This window comes from Mandrillus leucophaeus, unplaced genomic scaffold, assembly GCF_000951045.1.
Source record: "Mandrillus leucophaeus isolate KB7577 unplaced genomic scaffold, Mleu.le_1.0 Scaffold40, whole genome shotgun sequence".
Classification (NCBI taxonomy): Eukaryota; Metazoa; Chordata; class Mammalia; order Primates; family Cercopithecidae; genus Mandrillus; species Mandrillus leucophaeus.
Genome location: NW_012104254.1, coordinates 106,818 through 127,372, shown reverse-complemented (window position 1 = coordinate 127,372; position 20,555 = coordinate 106,818). Strand labels below are relative to the sequence as shown.

Sequence of the window (20,555 nt, the reverse complement as noted above, 5' to 3'; positions counted from 1 at the left end):
ATCTGTCTGAGTAAAAGGGACCCATTTCACATGACACTTATTTATTCATCTTTCCAAATAGAGTGCCACTAAAAAAAAATTCAGGGGGTTGTTTTGGTAACACTGTGAAAGTTAATTAGTGATGCTGATTATCACAGCTTTTAGAACTTGGTGTCCTATCTTTAAAGTCATATATTTGCATACTTTTATGGGATGTCACAGATCTCATTAGCTCTCTTACCTGTGACAAATAACCGAGCTGAGGTCTTCTTGCCCTCTACCTCAGCAGTATAGACCCCTTCATCATCAAATTGAGAATCATTAATAACAAGAATATGTTTCTTTCCATCAGCAATGATATCGAATTTGTCAGATGACTTGATTATATCGGGTCCTTTGGACCATATAACATTTGCCTCTCGGGTGAGGACACATTCGAATCGAGCCTGTCGCCTTTCTGGAACAGTGACATCCTTCAGGGGCACAGCAAAGTCAAGTTCGATTTCTGAAAATCAGACATTAAGAATGAGGCTTTTCAGAATGCATAGGGAGGTGAAATGAAGTTGAGCCCCCTCCCTGAATTCTGAAAGCCCCATACCTTTTACTGTCAAAATGGCAGTTGTAATTGCATTCAGGGCCTGGTAGAGGACTTCACCAGCTTGGTCCAGTTTGACTTTGTGCAAAGTTAAGAAGCGTTTTCCACCTTCTGCTTTGATTTCACAAGTCTGAAAAACAATAGTTTTAGTAACCATTTGAAAGAGATAAATTCCCTATAGGAGAAATGTTTCAGATACAGATTTCTATAGAGTTTTAAAAATTACTACTAATAAAAGTAAGCAGAGAATTCCCTGTCATAACATTGTACAAAAATTGTTCAAGTTGACCCCAAATGATATGTAAAATTTCTTTCCTTCTTGGAGACTTTAGAAGACTCCATTATTATTAACTCCATTATTATTAAAGGAACCTGAATCTGGGAAGTAGATATTGAATATAGGATGTGGTTATTTTATATGACTAACAATTTAAAATGTGAAATTACTCACAGGTGAGGGCCTTAGAAGTTCTCCTTTCAGTTTCCATTGTCCAGGAATGTCTGCCTCTGAGATTTCTGCATCAAAGCTTGCACTTTCTTTCTCATAAATGGTTACGTCCTCTATTGGTTTAAGCAGTTCAACTTCACGCTCTGTATTGGTCAGGGATGAAGTAACATAATGCTTTAGACAACCCAACAATGCTTTGCTTTTATGTGTTTTGGTGTGTTATTTGGCTTTACACATATACAAAACTTATATTTCGAATAAAAGGTAGGATTTTCATACCTCCAAGTGTCAGCTTTGCAGGGTATCTTTTTCCTTCAATTTCCACTGCATATTCGTCAATATCTTCTGGCATAGCATTCTTAATTTTGAGGTATAGATGATTTCCATCTCTCAGTATTTCAGTCTTATCATTTGGTTCTGCAGGGATTTCATCATATCCTTTGAACCACTTAATGTTTGGAGTATCTTTTGCTATATCACAGGCAAAAATAGCTGTCCCTTTGGGTTTCACATGCTGGTCTCGTATAGGTTTCACCAGCCAATCTCTAATGACTTCTATATGAAAATAAAATCAGGAAAAATGATTAAGATCTGAACAAGTAATATACATAGCTTCCTTAGTAAATTTCAGAAATAGGAAAAATTTCACAAAATTGGGCATAATTAATCCACTATAGGATATATTGTTATTCCCCTTTTAGGTACAAGATTTCTGATATTGTAATACTGGGAAACGAAGTCCTTTCTTCCATTTTCTTAGTGTGGTAATAAGCTGAAAAAATCTTCCAGGAAAGTACTAACCTACTACTTTTACGCAAGATGAACACTCCAGGTTGTTGGCGTTTTCCACAGTAACTGTGTATGTTCCAGCATCTGTGTCATCTGCATCGTTGATGGTCAGGGCCCGCATCAAGCCAATGACGCCCGGCACAATTCGGCCAGGTTTCTCCACCACAATCTTGCCATCCTTCCTCCAGACAACATCACGCTCTTTGTTTAACTCGCAGCTCAAGTACAATGGCTGTCCTTTGACCACTGTGACTTCCTCTTCCAGTGTTTTTACAAAACGCACAGGAAGTTCTGTGAAGAATTTCAGTATATATTTCAATAAATACAATATTTTCAACGAAATAAAACTTGGAAATAAGAGGTTTTGTAAAACTACAATGCAAGTTGCTACTAAGGTTTGTTACATTGAAGTTTAATATCGATTATATTCAGAAGACTAGAAATTACCTTCTACAACAAGTTTAGCCGTGGAGGTCTTTTCTTTGTTTCCCAAACGTAAAACACAGGTGTATTCACCAGCATCGGAAAGTTGAACGTCAATGATGTGCAGCTTTCTGTCTTTACCATCTGCAATAAACCTGTGCTTGGGGCTCTCACGGATATTGCTACCATCTTTCATCCAGGTTGTAATTGCAGTGGAGGGGGAGACCAAACATTCAAAGATTGCTGAAGAGCCAACGAACTCTGATTCAGTCAAGACGATGTCTTTGATTTCTTTCACAAACTTCAATGGCACAGCCTTTAGCTGGTAGGTGAATGGGGCTTCATCAGGAGGTTTCTCTCCACCACTTCCTGGCCTTAATTTTCTCCTTTCGGCTTCTATTGGTGAAGGAGTCTTTTTGGCTACACCTAATTCAAAGTAAAATAAAAAGTTGATTTGGCATCTCCATAGGAGTCAGAAAATTCATACTTGGCTGCCTGCTGGGTAAAACCAGCCAGACCAGGCAATTGAAAGGTCAATTGAATTTATACTGCCTTGTTTCAGACAAGAAAATGAGATGGTATAAGGAATCCATGAATCATAAATGCTCCTTTTCTCAAGTTTTAATCTGAAGTATAAAATAGCCAGATTAATGTCTAATTATTTTATCTGCCATGTATAAATATCATGCATATGAAAAATGAAGCTAAGAACTTATAGGATTTGCTATGCTTAAACACAGTTGGTATATATATATATATTTTTTAACCTCCTTGCATAATACTAAAAGTGTATTATTTGAAATATCAGAAAACATGCTAGTTTTAGTAGACTCAATTAGAAAAAATAAAAATTGTTATAAATTTTGTAATTTTTTTCCCCTTGAATATGAACTTTGGAAATTCAGAGTGGAAGGTTACAATACAAGTACTAGAAAAACGAATCTCACCTTTGATAGGACCTTTTGGCTTGGCAGCCTCTTCCTTAGGTGCTTTGGCTTCTGAAATAAAAATAAAACTCAGCATTTAAACACTTTTCGGACTTATTTCATGTTTAATAGTAAACCATGGAGGGTGAGTCATGCTCCATTATAAATATTAATGCATAAAGAGAAATTGGTTTCATTTATATGACTTCTATGCATAATCATATTTCCAGGAAGGCATATTCTGAGATTGCAGAGCTCAAGCTAAATTGCCAACATATTTAGGATTAACAGATTCTTTCAGCAAGTGCCTTATTCTCTTCCCATTTTTGGAAGGCTTACTGTTGCCTTGTGAGGAAAAGTTTTGCTCCTGCCTAACTATGCAAAATATTTTATATGTTTATGTATGTCCTGATTATGTGAGCCAAGGAAATAAGGTTTTGTCAATAAGAAATCAGTGTAGGGAAAAGGGAAATGGCCGAGAAGTTACCAAAAGACTTTCTTTTTATGTCTAAATTGGGCAGACAAACAAATCCAGGGAAGACTAAAGAAAAAGAGTCCACGTACCACACATGCATGAGTTTCTTTGAAGATTTCCCTTAGACAATGAAGTAAAGCAGAAGCAAGAGAGTTCTGACATTTTGATTCCATTATTAATACAGGACAGTAAAAACTGTGGAACGAGTTTGCTAGCCTCAGCCCCCAGGATAACTGAGAATAGCTTTATTTTTATACATACTTAATCAGCCAAGAGCAATTCATCACCTTTTTCTGAATAATAAAAGTACTACATTGACATTATAAAAGTTTAAAAGAGTAATGCCCAAATCATAAACATCAGTGACAAAATATAACATAAATATTAAAAATTAAACTACAGTCAAAAGAATATAGTATATTTTTTCATGTCATTAAACATGGTAAACTCCAAATATTTTGAGATAATTTTAAATAAAAAAATTTCTAAATAATTTATATAAAAATATATAAACAAATATAAAATGACTATATAATTATTGAATGAATAATCTAAAATATAATTTTTCTGAATAGTTTTATTGATTTATTAAAGATATAATCAATTTTTATTAGGTTCAGAAAATTAAATTCAAAAATCTCTCTGTCAAGCTATTATGGATATTTCTAAATGTTATTCCCGGGGGCTATGCACATCTCATTGTGGAATGTAACAAATAGTTCTTTTTTTTTTTATTCACCCTGAATTTTTTATTTTGTGCTTTATCAGTGGAGATGATCATTTTTCCATAGGAACAAATTGTCAAGGCATTACATTGAATATCTTAGATTCCTCACATCTTAGAAAATTATCAATATATGCATTCCCCCCACACCCCACTTTAAATTTACTTTGTTTTATTTTTGGTTTTGTTATTTTTTTCTTTTTTTAAAAAATAATTTCAACTTTTATTTTAAACTCATGGGATGCATGTGCAATTTTGTTATGTGGATATATTTCATGATGCTGAGGTTGGGGATATGAATGATCTTGTCAGCCAGATAGTGAGCCAGAGGGCAAATAGCATGTGTGTTTATCAATGACTATCAATTACATATCAAATTAGTTTTGATCAATTATATCTCAAATTATCACTTAAATGATGAACTATACTAAATAGTTCATATACAACTAATAGGTGCTTTAAGTTTGGACTTGAGATATCTATACCATTAAGTTAGAACATTTAAGAAAATTATTATTGATCTAATTCCTTATACAGATTAAAAGACTGAACTATGGAGTCTCTTTTTTCTTTTTCTTTTTTTTCGTGGTGAAATATACCTAACATAAAATTTACTATTTTAGCCATTTTTAAGTATACAATTCACTTGCATGAAATACAGTCACAATGTTGTACAACCATCAACACTATCCATTTCCAGAACTTTTACATTATCCCAATATACAGACTTTTTTAAAAAAGAGAAATAGTTCCAATAGGGTGTAAGGAAAATTTGAAGCTTCATGGGATTCTTATATGTATACCCTTATAGGGTCTCTGCCTGTCTCCTTAGTTTTTATCAGCCCCAAACATATTCATTACTTAATCTCCAAAGCATATGAAAGAAATGGCGCAACCCGGGAATGTACATTCCAATTAAGGCACAATATTCACCCACTGGGCAGGAGACAAGGTGGATAAAAGATACTAGATGAAGAAAGGCTAGAAACTTATCATAAACCTCTAAAGTTGAAATGATACCTATGTTGCAACATAAACAGGGCTTGAATTTTAATCAAGTGTGAATACTTTTATTAAGTCACCAAAACAAACTAGCAAAAAGAAAGCTACAGGATAAATACCTGCTTTCTTTCCAACCACCGGCACTGTTACTGGGGCAGCGATGGGGGTTGGTTCAGGTTCCACAGGAGGTGGTTTGATTGTTTTCACTTCTGTAGAGAGATGTCCATTGCATTAATGTATCAATTTGTCACTTCCTAAAAGCTTATTTGGTGGCTTATTTGCCTCTTCTGATATAATTTTGAAATCTTTGAATAACTAGTGTTTAAGAGAATAGTATGTTAAACATATTGAGACATCAGAAATCATTTGATACATACTGACTTTCACCTACTATCTTTTATTAAGTACATGTTATGTGTGTGAATCAAGAAGGAATATGCTGTTGACATTGAGGATAAGCTTGCTCACCTGCTTCAGGCTTTGGTTTCGGTTCAGGTCCAGGGAGAGGTATTGCTGGCTTGATTTCAGGCACTGAAATAATTCAGAGTAGAGGGCAGATTATTACAGGATTTTTGAAGTTTTTCACAAAGTCAAAACCAAAATTAAGCCCACATATCTTGGAAGATATTAGAATTTATATACATATAATTATCAAATCAAGTATTTGATTAGTTTTCATTTTAAACAAAATATTTGGAAAATATAGTAAGGCAATGTTCTTGGTTTTAATGTTGTTATTTATCTCATTGCCCATAAATACAATTTTTTTTTCTGGTAACTTATTTTGCAACTGGGTAATCATTAGCCAATTGCATAGGAGAGTGAGAGGGTAAAGAAAATTAAGCCATATGTGATGAACAGATTAAGGTCATGTGTTCAAATCTTTATGTCAGTGTAACAATATTTTAAATGATACATATTTGCATTTTTAGAGACAACTAAGAATGCCAGTAGATTTGTACCTTTTGTTGGTTCAGGAATCTTCCTTTCTCTTTTTGTAACAGTAGGTACTTCAACCTCTTCAACAGGTTTTGGAGGTGGTGGTTCTGGTACTTTAAGATAATAAGATTTTTTTTTAGTGTTAATATTTGAATATTTAGGGAGCAACTCATCTGAAATATCAATTTATTTTTCAAAAACTCTATTGATGGTTTTTTAAAAAACCTTATAGTTTATCAATTTCTATTTTATTTTCTTGACTCTGCTTTCATTTATTTTTCTTCCTTTTATTCCATCAACTTGTCTTCCACTCCCCATGGCTCTCTCCTTCTAAATCACTTCTATAATAGTTCCCAATAATTATACCCTTTGAGAAGAGGCTAATGATAAAAGCCAATCCATTTAAAAGCTCCCAGATTATGAAACCTTTGCTGACAACCTCCCATGAATAGCCACTTCATTATTTCAGTCATTTCTACTGGAGGAACTTAAGTTGCAAAGGAATGATAAGAATGAAGTGCAGGGAAATACATGAATGGATTTGGGAATTACTATAAAACTATTTAAACAGAAAGCAGACAATGGAAAACAAAGACTACATCACAGATGAAATATGAAGCCATGTTTACATCTAACTTCATTTATGTTTACAAGATAAACCTTTTGTTAAATGTCCATTTTGTTACAAGATATTCTTACAAATTGTCACTGAGATTCCTACCTGCAGGTTTTTTAACTTTTTCTAGTTTTTTAGGTTCTACTTTAGGCTCTTCCTCTTCAGGTCTTTTTCTTAGAACTTTAAAGACAAAAAGGTTTATATGTAAACCAAGACAAACTAATGAAGATGCTGAATAAGCTTGACAAATGCAAATAATGTACAAAGCAAGGAAAATGGAAAAAAGCATGCTACCTAGCACTCTGGAAAGTAAGCATTTACACTAAAAGATTTTTCTTTTTTTTTTGAATCAAAGGTTGTTACGTTAATTATAATAGCACTCAAAGTTACTTTGTTTCTGTCTTGATAGAGGGTATATTCTGAGACAAGTCTGTGGGAGAAACAGCTCCAACACAAAATAAATAATTTGAATAGCAACGAATTGTAATAATAATTAAATGTTAATGATTTAATGAGTATGTAAATAAGTAGAAAGTTTACTTAAGCAGAGATATCTAAAGAAAGGTAGCCTAAAAATCAGAATTCTATGTGAAGACAATGTTAGAACTTAATTCTTCATTTGACTATCTTGTTTCACATTCTTTAATATTGTATTAGTCGGAAAGAAATGTTCAGTTTTTTAAGGATGTTATTTATTAGTTGTGGTGATCCTGTGTCATGCTTTAAAACTGAATATTGAATTAAAGCTAAAGTAGTTTCATGTAAGGTATTTAATAGGTTTAGTGTACTTTACTACATAATTTGGTTATGAAAATGGCAGTCATGGTTGTTGTTAGTTTAGAATATTATCAACTTAGTTATGCCTATTAACATTTTAAATTTCAAAATACTGTGAATGCTCACAAAATTTCTGTCTTTTTAAAAGAAAAGATCTGGAAATGACATTTTTCTTAATTTTCAGTGAAACTACAAACAAATTTTGATAAATAGCAAACCAATTCAAAGAAAACCAAAGGACAGAAACATTTTGTAAGCTTTCAAGTTCATTTTTAAAATTACTTAACGCTGACAGAATGGTCGAGAAATACTATACCGCTTTTCAGAACAACTTCTTCCTTTGGTTCAGGTTTACGTTCAGGAAGTAATTTGCGAACTTTCTTTTCACCTCCAGGCACTTAAAAGAATATGATTTCAAATTTTGAAGTGAATTTATATAAAAACGGAATTTCAACAAGAAAAATGTCTCTCCTAAAACTAGTTAACTGTAGTGCATTAAGTAACAATTTTCACTGCATATAAATACCACAGAATTTAAGTTTAAATGATACATTTCAAGTTATCTCCTCTGTATAAATATCTATACAGCCTTGTGATGAAATTCAAGTCCATTAACTGCAGGCAAATGTATTCATTTTAAATGCTTGTAGAGGATGTTGCTCTGTACTGACTTTATGAATCTTTAATCAAATTATAGGGTCAGCATCTTTGTCCCAAACTCAACTGCAGATTGTCCAAATTTACGATGTTACCTCCCCAACCACTAAATGTATGAAAATGATACTGGCAAGTGTTAGTGCCATCATTCAGTCTTCTCCACTGAGGGCAGACGGTGGCCAAGGGTTCCGATTTGTGACTTTGATGCTGGGGAAGGGCCATATCTCACTTTCTGAACAGAAGAAGAGTATCCTTTCTTAAGATTTCCTTTTTGAAATAATACTGGATAAAATATTTAAAATTATAGAATTATAAAATCTCAAAGCTGGTGTTGGAAGCTCATTTTTTGTGAATAAGAAAATGTTCTTCATTCAAATTAAGGAATGCAAGGAATTCAAAATTAATTTCCTCTACAGTGAATACTGAGCATGGTGGGTGATGCTATTTTATAGAGCGGCCTCTTTTGCTATTACGGCCCTCACAGATTTGAATGGTGAAAGAAAGGAACACGTAGTGATTATTAAACCTTTTTCCTCTCTACTAATGTCAATTAAAATCTAATTTAGAACAGTATTTATTTGTATCATGTAACTATTTGCTCACTGTCAGAAAGCTGAATTTTTAGATATTTCTGTAAAATTTCCTATTTAGGGCTTCAAACAAGATATTTGCAACTCATTAAATTTTTTTATGTGATAAAGATAACATTGCTTAACTCTTATTACAAAAATTTAAACCTGCAATAGGCAAATATGTATTTCATTTTGAATAATCATTTTTTTCTAATGCCAAATATTTTAAGTAAAAATTTTACAGTTAAACATTACATATTTTATCCAGGATAAATTGTGTTGGCCTTCAATACTATTTTAAAGGTACCAATCTTCTTAGTAACTATTTTTATTGCTCAAACCCAGAAGGAAGCACATGCATCTAATTAATGTAAAGCGAGGAGGCATAATATAGATTTTCTTTACTGATATAATGGACATAGTGAAAATATATCTGTGCGTTTTTTATATTATTATTTTATTTTAAAAATCTTATTGATATTTGAGAACCCACCATTGTAGCTATTATTTTTAAAGTCATTATATGTGATTATGTGCTATTTAAATGTTTATGATCAATATCCATGATAACATTATTTTGTAATCTCCCCTTTATGAAATCAGGAAATGTATATTTATATGGATGACTTTTTTCCCCAAAATTTCAGAGTGACCAGAAACAGTCTTAATTTCTAGGTGTGAATGTGTTGATTGCTTGAACAGAACACTGCTACCCACTAGAAAAATTAAGTTTATTTTTGATAGATGTTTTCTAGACTCTTATAATTCATTTAGTTTTCTTTAGGGTCTAATTTTAGATGAGACCTTATTAGGGAAAATACTGTTTACAGAAAAATACATTTTAAAAATTACCTACAGTAATAAGGAAATTTTTCTGAAATATGAATTCTGTACACCTCAGAGAATGCCTTAGAGTCAGTGAGAAGAGACTGACACGAAAGTCCTAAGGAAATCCCTACAAATAACCTTAATAATATAAAAGAAAGATAGGACTTATTTTTAATGCTTATTACATTGGCTAAAATGCTTATGTCAGGGAAATGTCAAAACAGTTTACTAATAGCTCTCAGCATTTTAATCTCACATGTCTCTTAATATCAATTTTGGCTAACCAGTAAAATTTGATATTTTTAAGTTTAGGAAAATGCAAGAAGACATATGCAGATGAGACGAAGATAGACCATGTCTATGCAATGTATGAAAGGGATGGGAGACAAAGGAAGCCACACTTACGAGCCAGGACCATAAAAGCCACAGAAATATAAGAAATGAATGGGACTACTCTCTGATGATTGAAAAAGAGAGACAGAACATTCAATGGAGGCAGAAAGAGCGAGGAGTCAGGAAAAGGGCTACCACGTAAGTATGTATTTTTCAGCCTGTGAAATACCTTTCAGAGGTGTAAGCTCCACTTTTTCTGGAACCTCAGGTTTTTCAGGAACTTTCTTCTTTGGAACAGCTTTAAAGAATATGATTTTACTTTTATTATTTGTATATTTAATCTGAAGCAAGTGATTAACTTTCTACTCCAAGAATCAAAACCAAGCTTTGCTTATAACCAGAAAGCATTAATAACAGCCAAGAACAGCTTCCAAAGAACATACAAGCAGCATTCAAACCATGAAAACAGACTGCAGTTTTACTCCAAAGCTCAGTAGTTAATTAAAGACCGGCAGAGAAATAAGGCAATTTTTGTTATTGGCAAGAGGAAGAAATTTTCCTTTGAGCATACATTTTAAGTTAAGGGAAATGTATTTATGTGTGTGTCCTCATGGAGTGTCAATTAACAGATGGGTGGCCTTTCAAGAAGTGCCAGAGGGTCCCCGTAAAGGCCATGAGGGTTGTAGAGGGCAAGAATCACCAGCAGCAATGTCTTATGCTGGAAGACTCTGGTTTGAAGATACATAGGTCTGTATGGGGAAAGTGCATACCTAAGATTACATCTAGATAATTTTAGATTGGGGAATCATATGACATCACAAGACAACTTTTTGTTAAAATAAGAATAATATGCTTTTGCCAGTTTGTTTCAGCTTTTAAAGAAACTGATATTTTTAAAATTAAGTAACATTGTGTCAATTCATAGAAAAATCAAAATATAAGAAGGTGGAAGGGAAGTTTAATAATAGGAAGGGATGCTGGATACCAAATGTCTTCATAACTACTCTTTCCAGCTCCCCTGAGAACCACACAGAACACTTCTTTAAGTTGCAAGAAAAAAAAAAAAAGATAGGGGAACAGTAACAAGTCATTCATATGCTTTCCTTTCATGATATATAGGCACATATCAGCTATTGGAGATCATAACTATATTACTTGTAATATATTTAAAAGCACATGCAATTCTTTAAGAACAAAGTTTTGGCTTTTAAGTAAATGTGTTACTGCAATATTGAAAATATCTTGCAAAGATTTCTTATACATTCCTTAAGCATAAGACCACAATGATATGTATAGCAATCAGGCTTTGAAATCAGAAAACTCTTTTCTCCCCACTCCACAAAAGAAAGTTAATTGGATAGCCCCTGCATTCAGATATCCCGATGACGCTATCAGTGTACTTTCTGACTTTTGCAGCAGCAGGCATGACATGACAAGCAACCCAGGAACCATGGGGCAGCAGAAGACACAACTGTATGCAATCTCACAGTACAATCATGTCTGAAAAAGTACACACTTCTAAAAGTCATACATTTCTTGCAAGCATCATTTCAGATGGCTGGATAGAAGTTTGAAGCAGGCTAATAAAACGTTGGAAGTGGTATTTTTACCTTTAAGTTGGAATATTTTCTCCTTCACATCTTCCTTAGGTGGAGCAGGTGGTGGAGCTGGGGGTCTTGGTTTGAGTTTTGGTTTCTCAATAACCTTCTTTTCAGGTTCAGGTTCTTGAAAGAGTATTTCAGAGGTGTTAGTATATGTATATGTTAGCATGGGGATATGTAGTATATTTAATAGAAATTATATATATAATTTCTATTTTATATATACACACACATATATACATATATATATGAAGTAAAAAGTTTACTTTTTAAGGTACATAATACCAGTATCCGACACAAAACACAGAACATAAAACATAAAAATATCAACCCTTTACATAGATGATGAGAAATACAGCAAAGGCACCAATAACAACAACAAACAGAGCATCCAGACAAGCCATAATTGACATGAGATAAACAGTACAAGTTATATGGAAACCTAAGAATGAGGTTCACATTTAAAACGAAGAATACATACAAATGGGAACAGACATACTACATATGTACAACAACATAAACCGTATACATTTAAAGAGAAAGAATATGATAAAGAAGATTTAAGTCCACTGGCTTGAATACCTTTTACTGGTATTTCTTCAGGCTGTGGTTCAGGTTCAGGCTCTTCAGGTTTAACGTACTTTTCAACTTCACGTTCTTTAAAGAATTTTGACAAAGGATACGAGGTTGTAAAGTTCTTCAAAAAGACTCATAGAAATTTCACATTGATGCAAAGATTACAGTCATAAAATAAAAATATACAATTCATACAAATTCACGTATAGAAAAATTCACATATAAGAAAAAGTTCTTATACTTGAACTGCCTATTAATTAGATTATTCAATGTATATTGATGGCAAATGAGATGAGCTTTAAAATTTGATACTGTGTTATCATTTGGGGATCCAAGGCAATTATTCCATTTTGCTTCAGTAAACTGTACCTTTTGGAATTTATAATTACCAACAAGAGTAACCAAATTAAAGATTATAATTTGAAAGAAGTGTAACTATTTCAAAAATAAAGCAGTCAAACATGCTAGACAGATCTTGTATATAATTTCAAGAAGGAATAGTGTCCTGTAAATGCTTTTGTAATTCTAACAGTAATCTTCAGGAGATTAAAAAAATTTATATATATATATATATACCTTCAACAGGGGGAGTCTCTTTTCTACCAATGGTTATAGATGCTTTTTCTTCATATATTATTTCCTCAGGAGTCTCTTCAACTTTAAAAAATATAGTGTTTTATTTTAGACTATATTTAGAACAGAATACTGCAACTACTATTCTAACATATCAACCTAGCTACATTAAATAACACTCTATAACAGATTATTCAGATGACCCCCAAATATCAATAACTTCAATACATGAGACAGACAGACAAATACATAAGATTCGTCTACAGTCAAAGCAAGAGGATGAAGACAATTGTCATCTTTACAAGAGTTATGGAGAAGCCATGTACCTTCAGCAGGTGGAGCTTCTGGCTCTGCAGGGATAGGCACAGACACTTCCTTTTCTGGGATGATTTTCTCGGGCACTTTGGGCACTTTAAAGATATGATTTTGTTTACTATTAAGAATTTAGAAGACATGCAAGACTGTCTAAAGAGCAGGCAAAGAATGCAGGGGCAAGAGCTTCATCTTAGAAGATTTCATGGGGAAAATGGCTTCTGAGACATGGCACCGTTTTGGACATCCTAATTTTATATATGAATCTTCTCAGCCTTCTTCATTTGCTTCTAGTCCTCTGTGTACCCTTAAATGAAGATGTTTTCCCACTGGTCTAACTTCGACACTTAAAAAAATTTGCTGTACATTTTCTGAGTAATTGTTCCTTCATACTCAATTCTTATTTCCATGTGAATGACTTTAAGCTACATCTCTAGGCCTGATCTCTTTCTTAAGCTCCTGAGGCATACTCCCAACTTTTATGCTTTAAAGGTGAAAAATACATCTACCATCTTCCTCTAACATGTGTTCAGAGACCCAACGAACCATTCTTTTGGCCATCTAGCTTTAAACCTTACAATGATCTTGGGCTCCTCAATTTCCCTAATGGTTTTGACAATGGTCAGAGGCCACTCAGTCTCCATCTCTCTCAAACCCAGTGCCCCTTTTCATTTCTACCACCACGGATCTTGTCCAACTCTTAAAGACCTTAAGTAATTACAATGGGTCTTTACTATTTAGCAGCTGAAATTGCTGTCAGTTACCTTTCTAAAGCCCAAATCCTGTTAATATGTAAGCCTGCTGCAAAACCTTTGAAGCTTCCTATTGCCTATAGAAAAAAGTACAAGCCTTTTTCTAGCATTTGAAGTACTCCAAAATATGACCTCATCTTTATATCTGGTATTATCTTTCAAGACATTCCACAGTCAATCCATACCCAAATTGTATAAGTTTACTTGAAAGTCCTTGAACATTCTAGATCCTTCTATCTCTATGCCTTTCAATATGCTCTTCCCTTTCCATAGGATATCATGTCCTCAATTTCTTTCTTTTTTTTTTTGAGACAGAAGCTCACTGTGTCGCCCAAGCTGGAGTGCAGTGGCATGATCTCGGCTCACTGCAACCTCTGCCTCCTGGGTTCAAGCAATTCTCCTGCCTCAGCCTCCCAAGTAGCTGGGATTACAGGGACATATCACCACGCCCAGCTAATTTTTGTATTTTTAGTGGAGATGGGGTTTCACCATGTTGGCCAGGCTGGTCTTGAACTCCTGACCTCAAGTGATCCAACCACCTCGGCCTCCCCAAGTGTTGGGATTACAGGCGTGAGCCACCACATCCGGCCTCATTTCCTCAATTTCTACATGTAAAAGTCCATCAAAATTTAAATTCAATTATTCCATACAACTTCCCATGATGCCTCTGCCTGAAAGTAATCTTTTCTTGCCCTGTGTTTCTGCAGCCCTTTGTATTCACTTGCTATGTGTAATTCCTGTGTGTATTAGAGTCCTGTTATCTTTCTATCCTCTCACTGGATTTAACTTACTTGAAGACAAGATCAGGCCTTAATTTTTCTAATATGATGTCTTGTTAATGGTCTACATTCAACAAAATATGTTGAATTGAGCTGTTTGACACATTGAATGAGAGGTTCTTTTCTACTAGTTGTAACCATGTGATATATCACAGCACAACTGAATCCCATTCATTTTTTCACTCCTGCTTGTCTGTTTCATTTTTTCCCCTTCATTATTTCCCTTTTTTCTGTGCAATGTGGTTTTAACATAAATTCACAATCAGTATGTTTTTCTCTAAGACCTATTATTAACATGCTTAAATAGCAGTTAGAGAAATCTATTTTTTCTTCATGGTAGGTACCTTTTTCTGGAAGAACTTCTGGTTTTTTGGTAACAGGCACAGGTTCTTTCCTTACTGGAACAAGTTTCTTGGGCACCTCAGGCACTTTGAAGATATTAGTTTTGTTTTAAAAAGAGTATTTAAAAACATTTTTAAATATTAAGAATAAAAAACCTGCATTTATTGGAGCAGCATTAAAATTAATGAAAGCAAAATAAGGAAATTTTTGTCCTTAGTTATGCAGTGACAACGAGGACAACTTATTGGATTCCACTTTAAGATATCAGAATATTTTCTCTTTTATGATGCCAATGATGATGTGAATACCTTTAGCTGCTGGTGTTTCTGGCTTCTTAACAGTTGGGACCTTCTTCACTGGAACAACTTTCTTTGGCATCTCAGGTTCTTTAAAGATATTAGTAGTATTTAATAATACAAAGTTGCAAGATGTAAGATATACATACAAGTTTATTGAACACCATAACATATAGGTAAGAGTTAACAAACGTATGATATAACACAACACACAATAAGAAAAGAGTGTAAAATTGTAGACACCACAAAAATGAAGTATTCATTTTAACATGAGTACCTTTAGGAGGTGGTGCTTCTGGTTTTTTGATGACAGGAACTTTCTTCTCTGGGATGATCTTCTTGGGCTCTTCAGGCACTTGAATAATAGGAATTTCTTTTAGAATTAGGTGATTACAATGAAAAATGTAATGCTAATGAATGAATTAAAAGCCACACATTTCTTGGTATATGTGGGACCAAATTCTGTGGGACCAAAGTTTTATGTGTAGAAATGACTTCTTAATGTAGTCAGATTTCAGGCAACAAGGTACAAGACTGATATTTTGCCTTGAAGAAGATATATAGACACAAAAATGAAATGACTGTGTTTTCCCATACAGTGAATTCTGCTTCGTACCTGCTGGAGGTGGGGCTTTTGGTTCCTCCTCTTCTGCAACAGGTACCGGCTCTTCCTCTTCAGGAGCAATTTCCTCAGGTTCTTCATATACTTTAAAGATATTAGTTAATTTTATTTCAATGTATGGAACAATATTCTAAGATGGACAAACACTAAACACGACACATAGTAATCTTGATTTCTTCTTTTGATTCAATTAATACCTTCTCTTATTTTTGTTAAGATAAAATCTATCTCATTTGCACTAACTTCTTCGTCTATTGATTCGAATGCTTGCAAAGCCCTTTTAGTGTTTAATGTCATTTATAATCATTAGTTCTCCTGTCTTACTTTCTGTGTACATTGGAGAAGCTTTGTTTAATACAGCTTACTATGACTTATGTAGATACTGTGGACCAATAACCCAAAATAGATTTGAGATTGGAGCTCATTCAGAATGATGAATTAAGACAAATAATTAAAGGTTAGAAAATGACCAAGAAATAATGAGTTAGGAAGGAAGAAGAACAAAGCTTAAATTAGAAATAGTCGCAAGTGGCAAGGTCATTAATGATCGGTCTCACGTGTACCTTCTGGGGGAGGAGACTCCACTCTTTCCGGAACAGGAACAGCTGGTTTCTCTTCCAAGACAGGTTTCTTTGGCACTTCTGGCACTTTAAAGATATTAATTAGTTTTTATTATGCGTAGTTGAGAAGTATATTAAATTTATACCACATCTACTTCACATTTTGCTCAAATAACCCAGGGACAGATCCAAGAACAAATTTCACAATAAGGTCAGTGATCTGTCTTTGGATCCTCATATAGTGGGGAGGAAAATATGGCCTATTAAAAATAAAAAAAACCAAGTTAGTAAACTTTTCCAATGCTTGTAATAAGTAAATATATCACTTTTAAAAGTCAGTGATGCTATTAAAAAAGCATTTACACCCTAAAAATCCAGAATGACAGTTTTGTAGTTGTGGATTTAAGAGGATTGGCAAATAAAGGGTTTGATAATAGGTGACTTTTTAGACAACGGTGAGTGCTTTTCTGCAGAGTCTCATTAGTGACATGTACCTTTTGCTGGTGGGACTTCTGGCTTTTTGGGAACAGCTACTTTCTTTTCTGGAACAACTTCTTTTGGAACTTCAGGCACTTCAAAGATATTAGTATTTTAACATTAGAAACAATCACCAGTAAACATCCATCACATTTACACAGAACAAAACCCTTTTAGAAGCTGGGGGCTCCATCTGCCTCCATCAAACAATGGAAAGCTACATATACCTTTAGCAGGTGGGGCTTCTGGCTTTTTGGGAACCACTGGAGGCACCTTCTTTTCAGGAACAACCTCCTTGGGCACCTCAGGCACTATAAAAGATATTAGTAGTTGTTTAAGCTCATGGTTTCAATGAAATGTGAAAATCATGAAGCAGAACAGTGGAATATGGCATTTTAAAGACAGTTTTTTGATAGGGAGTTAGTGGCAGTGAGGAATACCTTTCACCGGTGGTGGTTCAGGTTTTTTGGCAACGATAGCAGGTGCTTTCTTTTCTGGGACAGGTTTCTTAGGTGGCACGGTCACTAAAGAATTAGAAGGTATGTTTTAGAAAGAATGAAGATTGAGAAATGAGACAAAAGCTCAGAGCGCCCAGAATTATCGGGGCAGGAAGGGGAAAGAGCGGCCGACGTATCCCAGCAGCTTTCTTGCCAGGTACCTTGTGGAGGCGCAGCCGGCTCTGGCTCTTCCACAACTTCAGCAGGAGGCTCTTCCGGGGCAACTTCCTCAGGCTCCTCGAAAGCTTTAAAGACATGAGCTCATTTTAATGCCAGAATTGACTAAAATACATGCAGTAGTTTCCAAAAAAAAAAAAAAAGAAAGGTTTTTACAACACTAAGGAGAGAGTTTGTATTTTAAAAAACAGTAATTTGAATAGTTTCATTATTACCTTCTGGAGGAGGACTTTCCGGTTTGGGAGGGATAGCTTCAGGCACCTTCCTTTCTGGGACAGCTGCCTTTGGCACCTCTGGGACTTTAAAGATATTAGTATTTTCATTATTAGACAAAGTAAAGACAAACAAACAATATCAAACACAGCAACATGAGGGTGTCTACCTTTTGTGGGTGGCACTTCAGGCTTTTTAGGAGGAGCCACTGGCACTTTCTTTTCAGGAACAACTTCTTTGGGAGCCTCAGGCACTTGAAAGATATTAGTGGAATTATATTTAGGCATTATGAAGACCACAAGAAAAATATTTTCCAGAGCAGAAGAGTTTGATCTTCTGAAGCCTAAAATCAGTGATAAATACCTTTAACAGGTGGCACTTCAGGCTTTTTAGGAGGAGCCACTGGCACTTTCTTTTCAGGAACAACTTCTTTGGGAGCTTCTGGAACTTAGAAGATATTAGTGAAATTACATTTAGAAGTTATGAAGACCATTAGGAAAAATATTTTCAAGAGTAGAAGAGAGAGATCTTCTGAAGCTTAAAGTCAATGACAAATACCTTTAACAGGTGGCACTTCAGGCTTTTTAGGAGGAGTCACTGGCACTTTCTTTTCAGGAACAACCTCTTTGGGAGCCTCTGGCACTTAAAAGATATTAGTGAAATTACATTTAGGGGTTATGAAGACCACCAGAAAAAATATTTTGAAGAACAGAAGAGTTTGATCTTCTGAAGCCTAAAGCCAGTGACAAATACCTTTAACAGGTGGGACTTCAGGCTTTTTAGGAGGAGCCAAGGGCACTTTCTTTTCAGGAATAACCTCTTTGGGAGCCTCTGGCACTTAAAAGATATTAGTGAAATTACATTTAGGCATTATGAAGACCACTAGAAAAATATCTTCAAGAACAGAAGAGTTCAATCTTCTGAAGCCTAAAGCCAGTGACAAATACCTGTAACAGGTGGGACTTCAGGTTTTTTAGGAGTTGTCACTGGCACTTTCTTTTCAGCAACAACTTCTTTGGGAGCCTCTGGCACTTAAAAGATATTAGTAAAATTACATTTAGGGGTTATGAAGTCCACTGGAACAAAATATATTCAACTGCAAAAGAATTAGATCTTCTGAAGTCTAAGGTCAGTGACAAATACCTTTAACAGGTGGGACTTCAGGCTTTTTAGGAGGAACCAAGGGCACTTTCTTTTCAGGGACAACTTCTTTGGGAGCCTCTGGCACTTAAAAGATATTAGTAAAGTTACATGTAGAGCTATGGAGACTACTAAAAAAATATACAGCAGAGGAACTGGATGTTCTGAAACTTAAGGTCAAATGACAAGTACCTGTAACAGGTGGAACTTCTGGCCTTTTAGGAGGTACCAGTGTTTTCTTTTCTGGGGCAATTTCTTGTGGAACTTCAGGCACTTGAAAGATATTAGTGGTTTTTCACTTAGGTTAATGAGATAAATGGACTGAAATATTTCTAAGATCAGAAGAGATATTTCTTCTGCAGAAAAAGGACAGGGGTGAAAAATACCTGTGGCAGGTGGGGCTTCTGGTTTTTTGGGCGGAGCCTTGGGAACTTTCTTTTCTGGGACAACTTCTTGAGCTTCAGGCACTTGAAAGATATTAGTAGTTTTAGACTTAAGTTAATGAAGAGAAATGGGCTAAAATTGTTTACAGTAGGAGAGAAGATATCTCTTCTGCAGAATGAAGTCAGGGCTAAAGTGTACCTGGGACAGTTGTAGCTTCTGGTTTTTTGGGTGGAGCCATGGGAATTTCTTTCTCTGCGGCTTCTTGAGGAACTTCTGGCACTTGAAAGATATTAGTAGTTTTATACTTAGGTTAATGAAGAGCAATGGACTAAAATTGTTTTCAGGAATGGAAGAGAGATTTCTTCTGCAGGATAAGGTTGAGCTGACATGTACCTGTAACTGGGGGAGCTTCTGGTTTTTTGATTGGTGCCTTGGGAATTTTCTTTTCTGGGACAACTTCTTGAGCAGCTTCAGGTACTTGAAAGATATTAGTATTTTTATAGTTTATGAATGGTGAAGGCATATTTTACAATGATTGTGAGGGGTACAGAGAATAAGTTTTTCTTAACAGAGGAGTGGGAATAAATACCTTTTGCTCGTGGGGCTTCCGGTTTTTTGGGCACAGCCACAGATACTTTCTTTTCAAGTACAACTTCTTTAGGAGCTTCAGGAACTTTGAAGATATTAGTATCTTTCAGTTAGAAGCTATAAAGGGGGAATATCGACTCCACATTGACCCAAGCAAATACAACTTGTTAGATCCGCAGACTTTTCTGTACACTCTTTCCCCAGGCCCCCCGGACTGACAGTGTGTAATGATACCTACCTTTAGGAGGTGGAGCTTCTGGCTTTTTGGGAGGAGGCACTGGTACTTTCTTTTCTGGGACCACTTCCTTTGGTGGCAGCACTTCAGGCACTTCAAAGATATTTGTAATTTATGTTTAGAAAAGGTGAAAACAATAGATGCCTTTTGCATATAAGCACACACCAAGATATTTTGGATAGCAGTTGACATTTGTTTTATTTAGAATTATATCATCTTTAAGTAGCAGGATTTTTAACATATAATTTCCTAGTTAAAATAACAATCATTTTTCTCCTATAGTTTGTATAGCTTTCGCATACCTTCTGGGGGAGGACTTTCCGGTTTGGGAGGGATAGCTTCAGGCAC

The 20,555-nt window shown here is 34.8% G+C and overlaps 1 protein-coding gene across 1 annotated transcript in view; it reads right to left on the bottom strand.

Annotated features, from left to right (window-relative positions):
- LOC105548088 (titin) overlaps positions 1-20,555 on the bottom strand; it is a 222,251-nt gene that overhangs the window by 108,504 nt on the left and 93,192 nt on the right. Inside the window, exons 112-138 of the mRNA XM_011991956.1 lie at positions 20,211-20,300; positions 19,004-19,087; positions 18,614-18,697; positions 18,224-18,307; positions 18,030-18,113; positions 17,863-17,946; positions 17,632-17,715; positions 17,414-17,497; positions 17,201-17,284; positions 16,991-17,068; positions 16,500-16,583; positions 15,931-16,020; positions 15,592-15,669; positions 11,694-11,807; positions 10,313-10,381; positions 8,010-8,090; positions 7,022-7,096; positions 6,324-6,413; positions 5,830-5,892; positions 5,481-5,570; positions 3,182-3,232; positions 2,259-2,660; positions 1,824-2,102; positions 1,302-1,577; positions 1,026-1,165; positions 578-704; positions 221-484 (exon numbers count right to left, since the gene is read on the bottom strand). Coding sequence (XP_011847346.1) covers positions 221-484; positions 578-704; positions 1,026-1,165; positions 1,302-1,577; positions 1,824-2,102; positions 2,259-2,660; positions 3,182-3,232; positions 5,481-5,570; positions 5,830-5,892; positions 6,324-6,413; positions 7,022-7,096; positions 8,010-8,090; positions 10,313-10,381; positions 11,694-11,807; positions 15,592-15,669; positions 15,931-16,020; positions 16,500-16,583; positions 16,991-17,068; positions 17,201-17,284; positions 17,414-17,497; positions 17,632-17,715; positions 17,863-17,946; positions 18,030-18,113; positions 18,224-18,307; positions 18,614-18,697; positions 19,004-19,087; positions 20,211-20,300 — 3,213 coding nt within the window. The remainder of the gene's footprint in view (positions 1-220; positions 485-577; positions 705-1,025; positions 1,166-1,301; positions 1,578-1,823; positions 2,103-2,258; positions 2,661-3,181; positions 3,233-5,480; positions 5,571-5,829; positions 5,893-6,323; positions 6,414-7,021; positions 7,097-8,009; positions 8,091-10,312; positions 10,382-11,693; positions 11,808-15,591; positions 15,670-15,930; positions 16,021-16,499; positions 16,584-16,990; positions 17,069-17,200; positions 17,285-17,413; positions 17,498-17,631; positions 17,716-17,862; positions 17,947-18,029; positions 18,114-18,223; positions 18,308-18,613; positions 18,698-19,003; positions 19,088-20,210; positions 20,301-20,555) is intronic.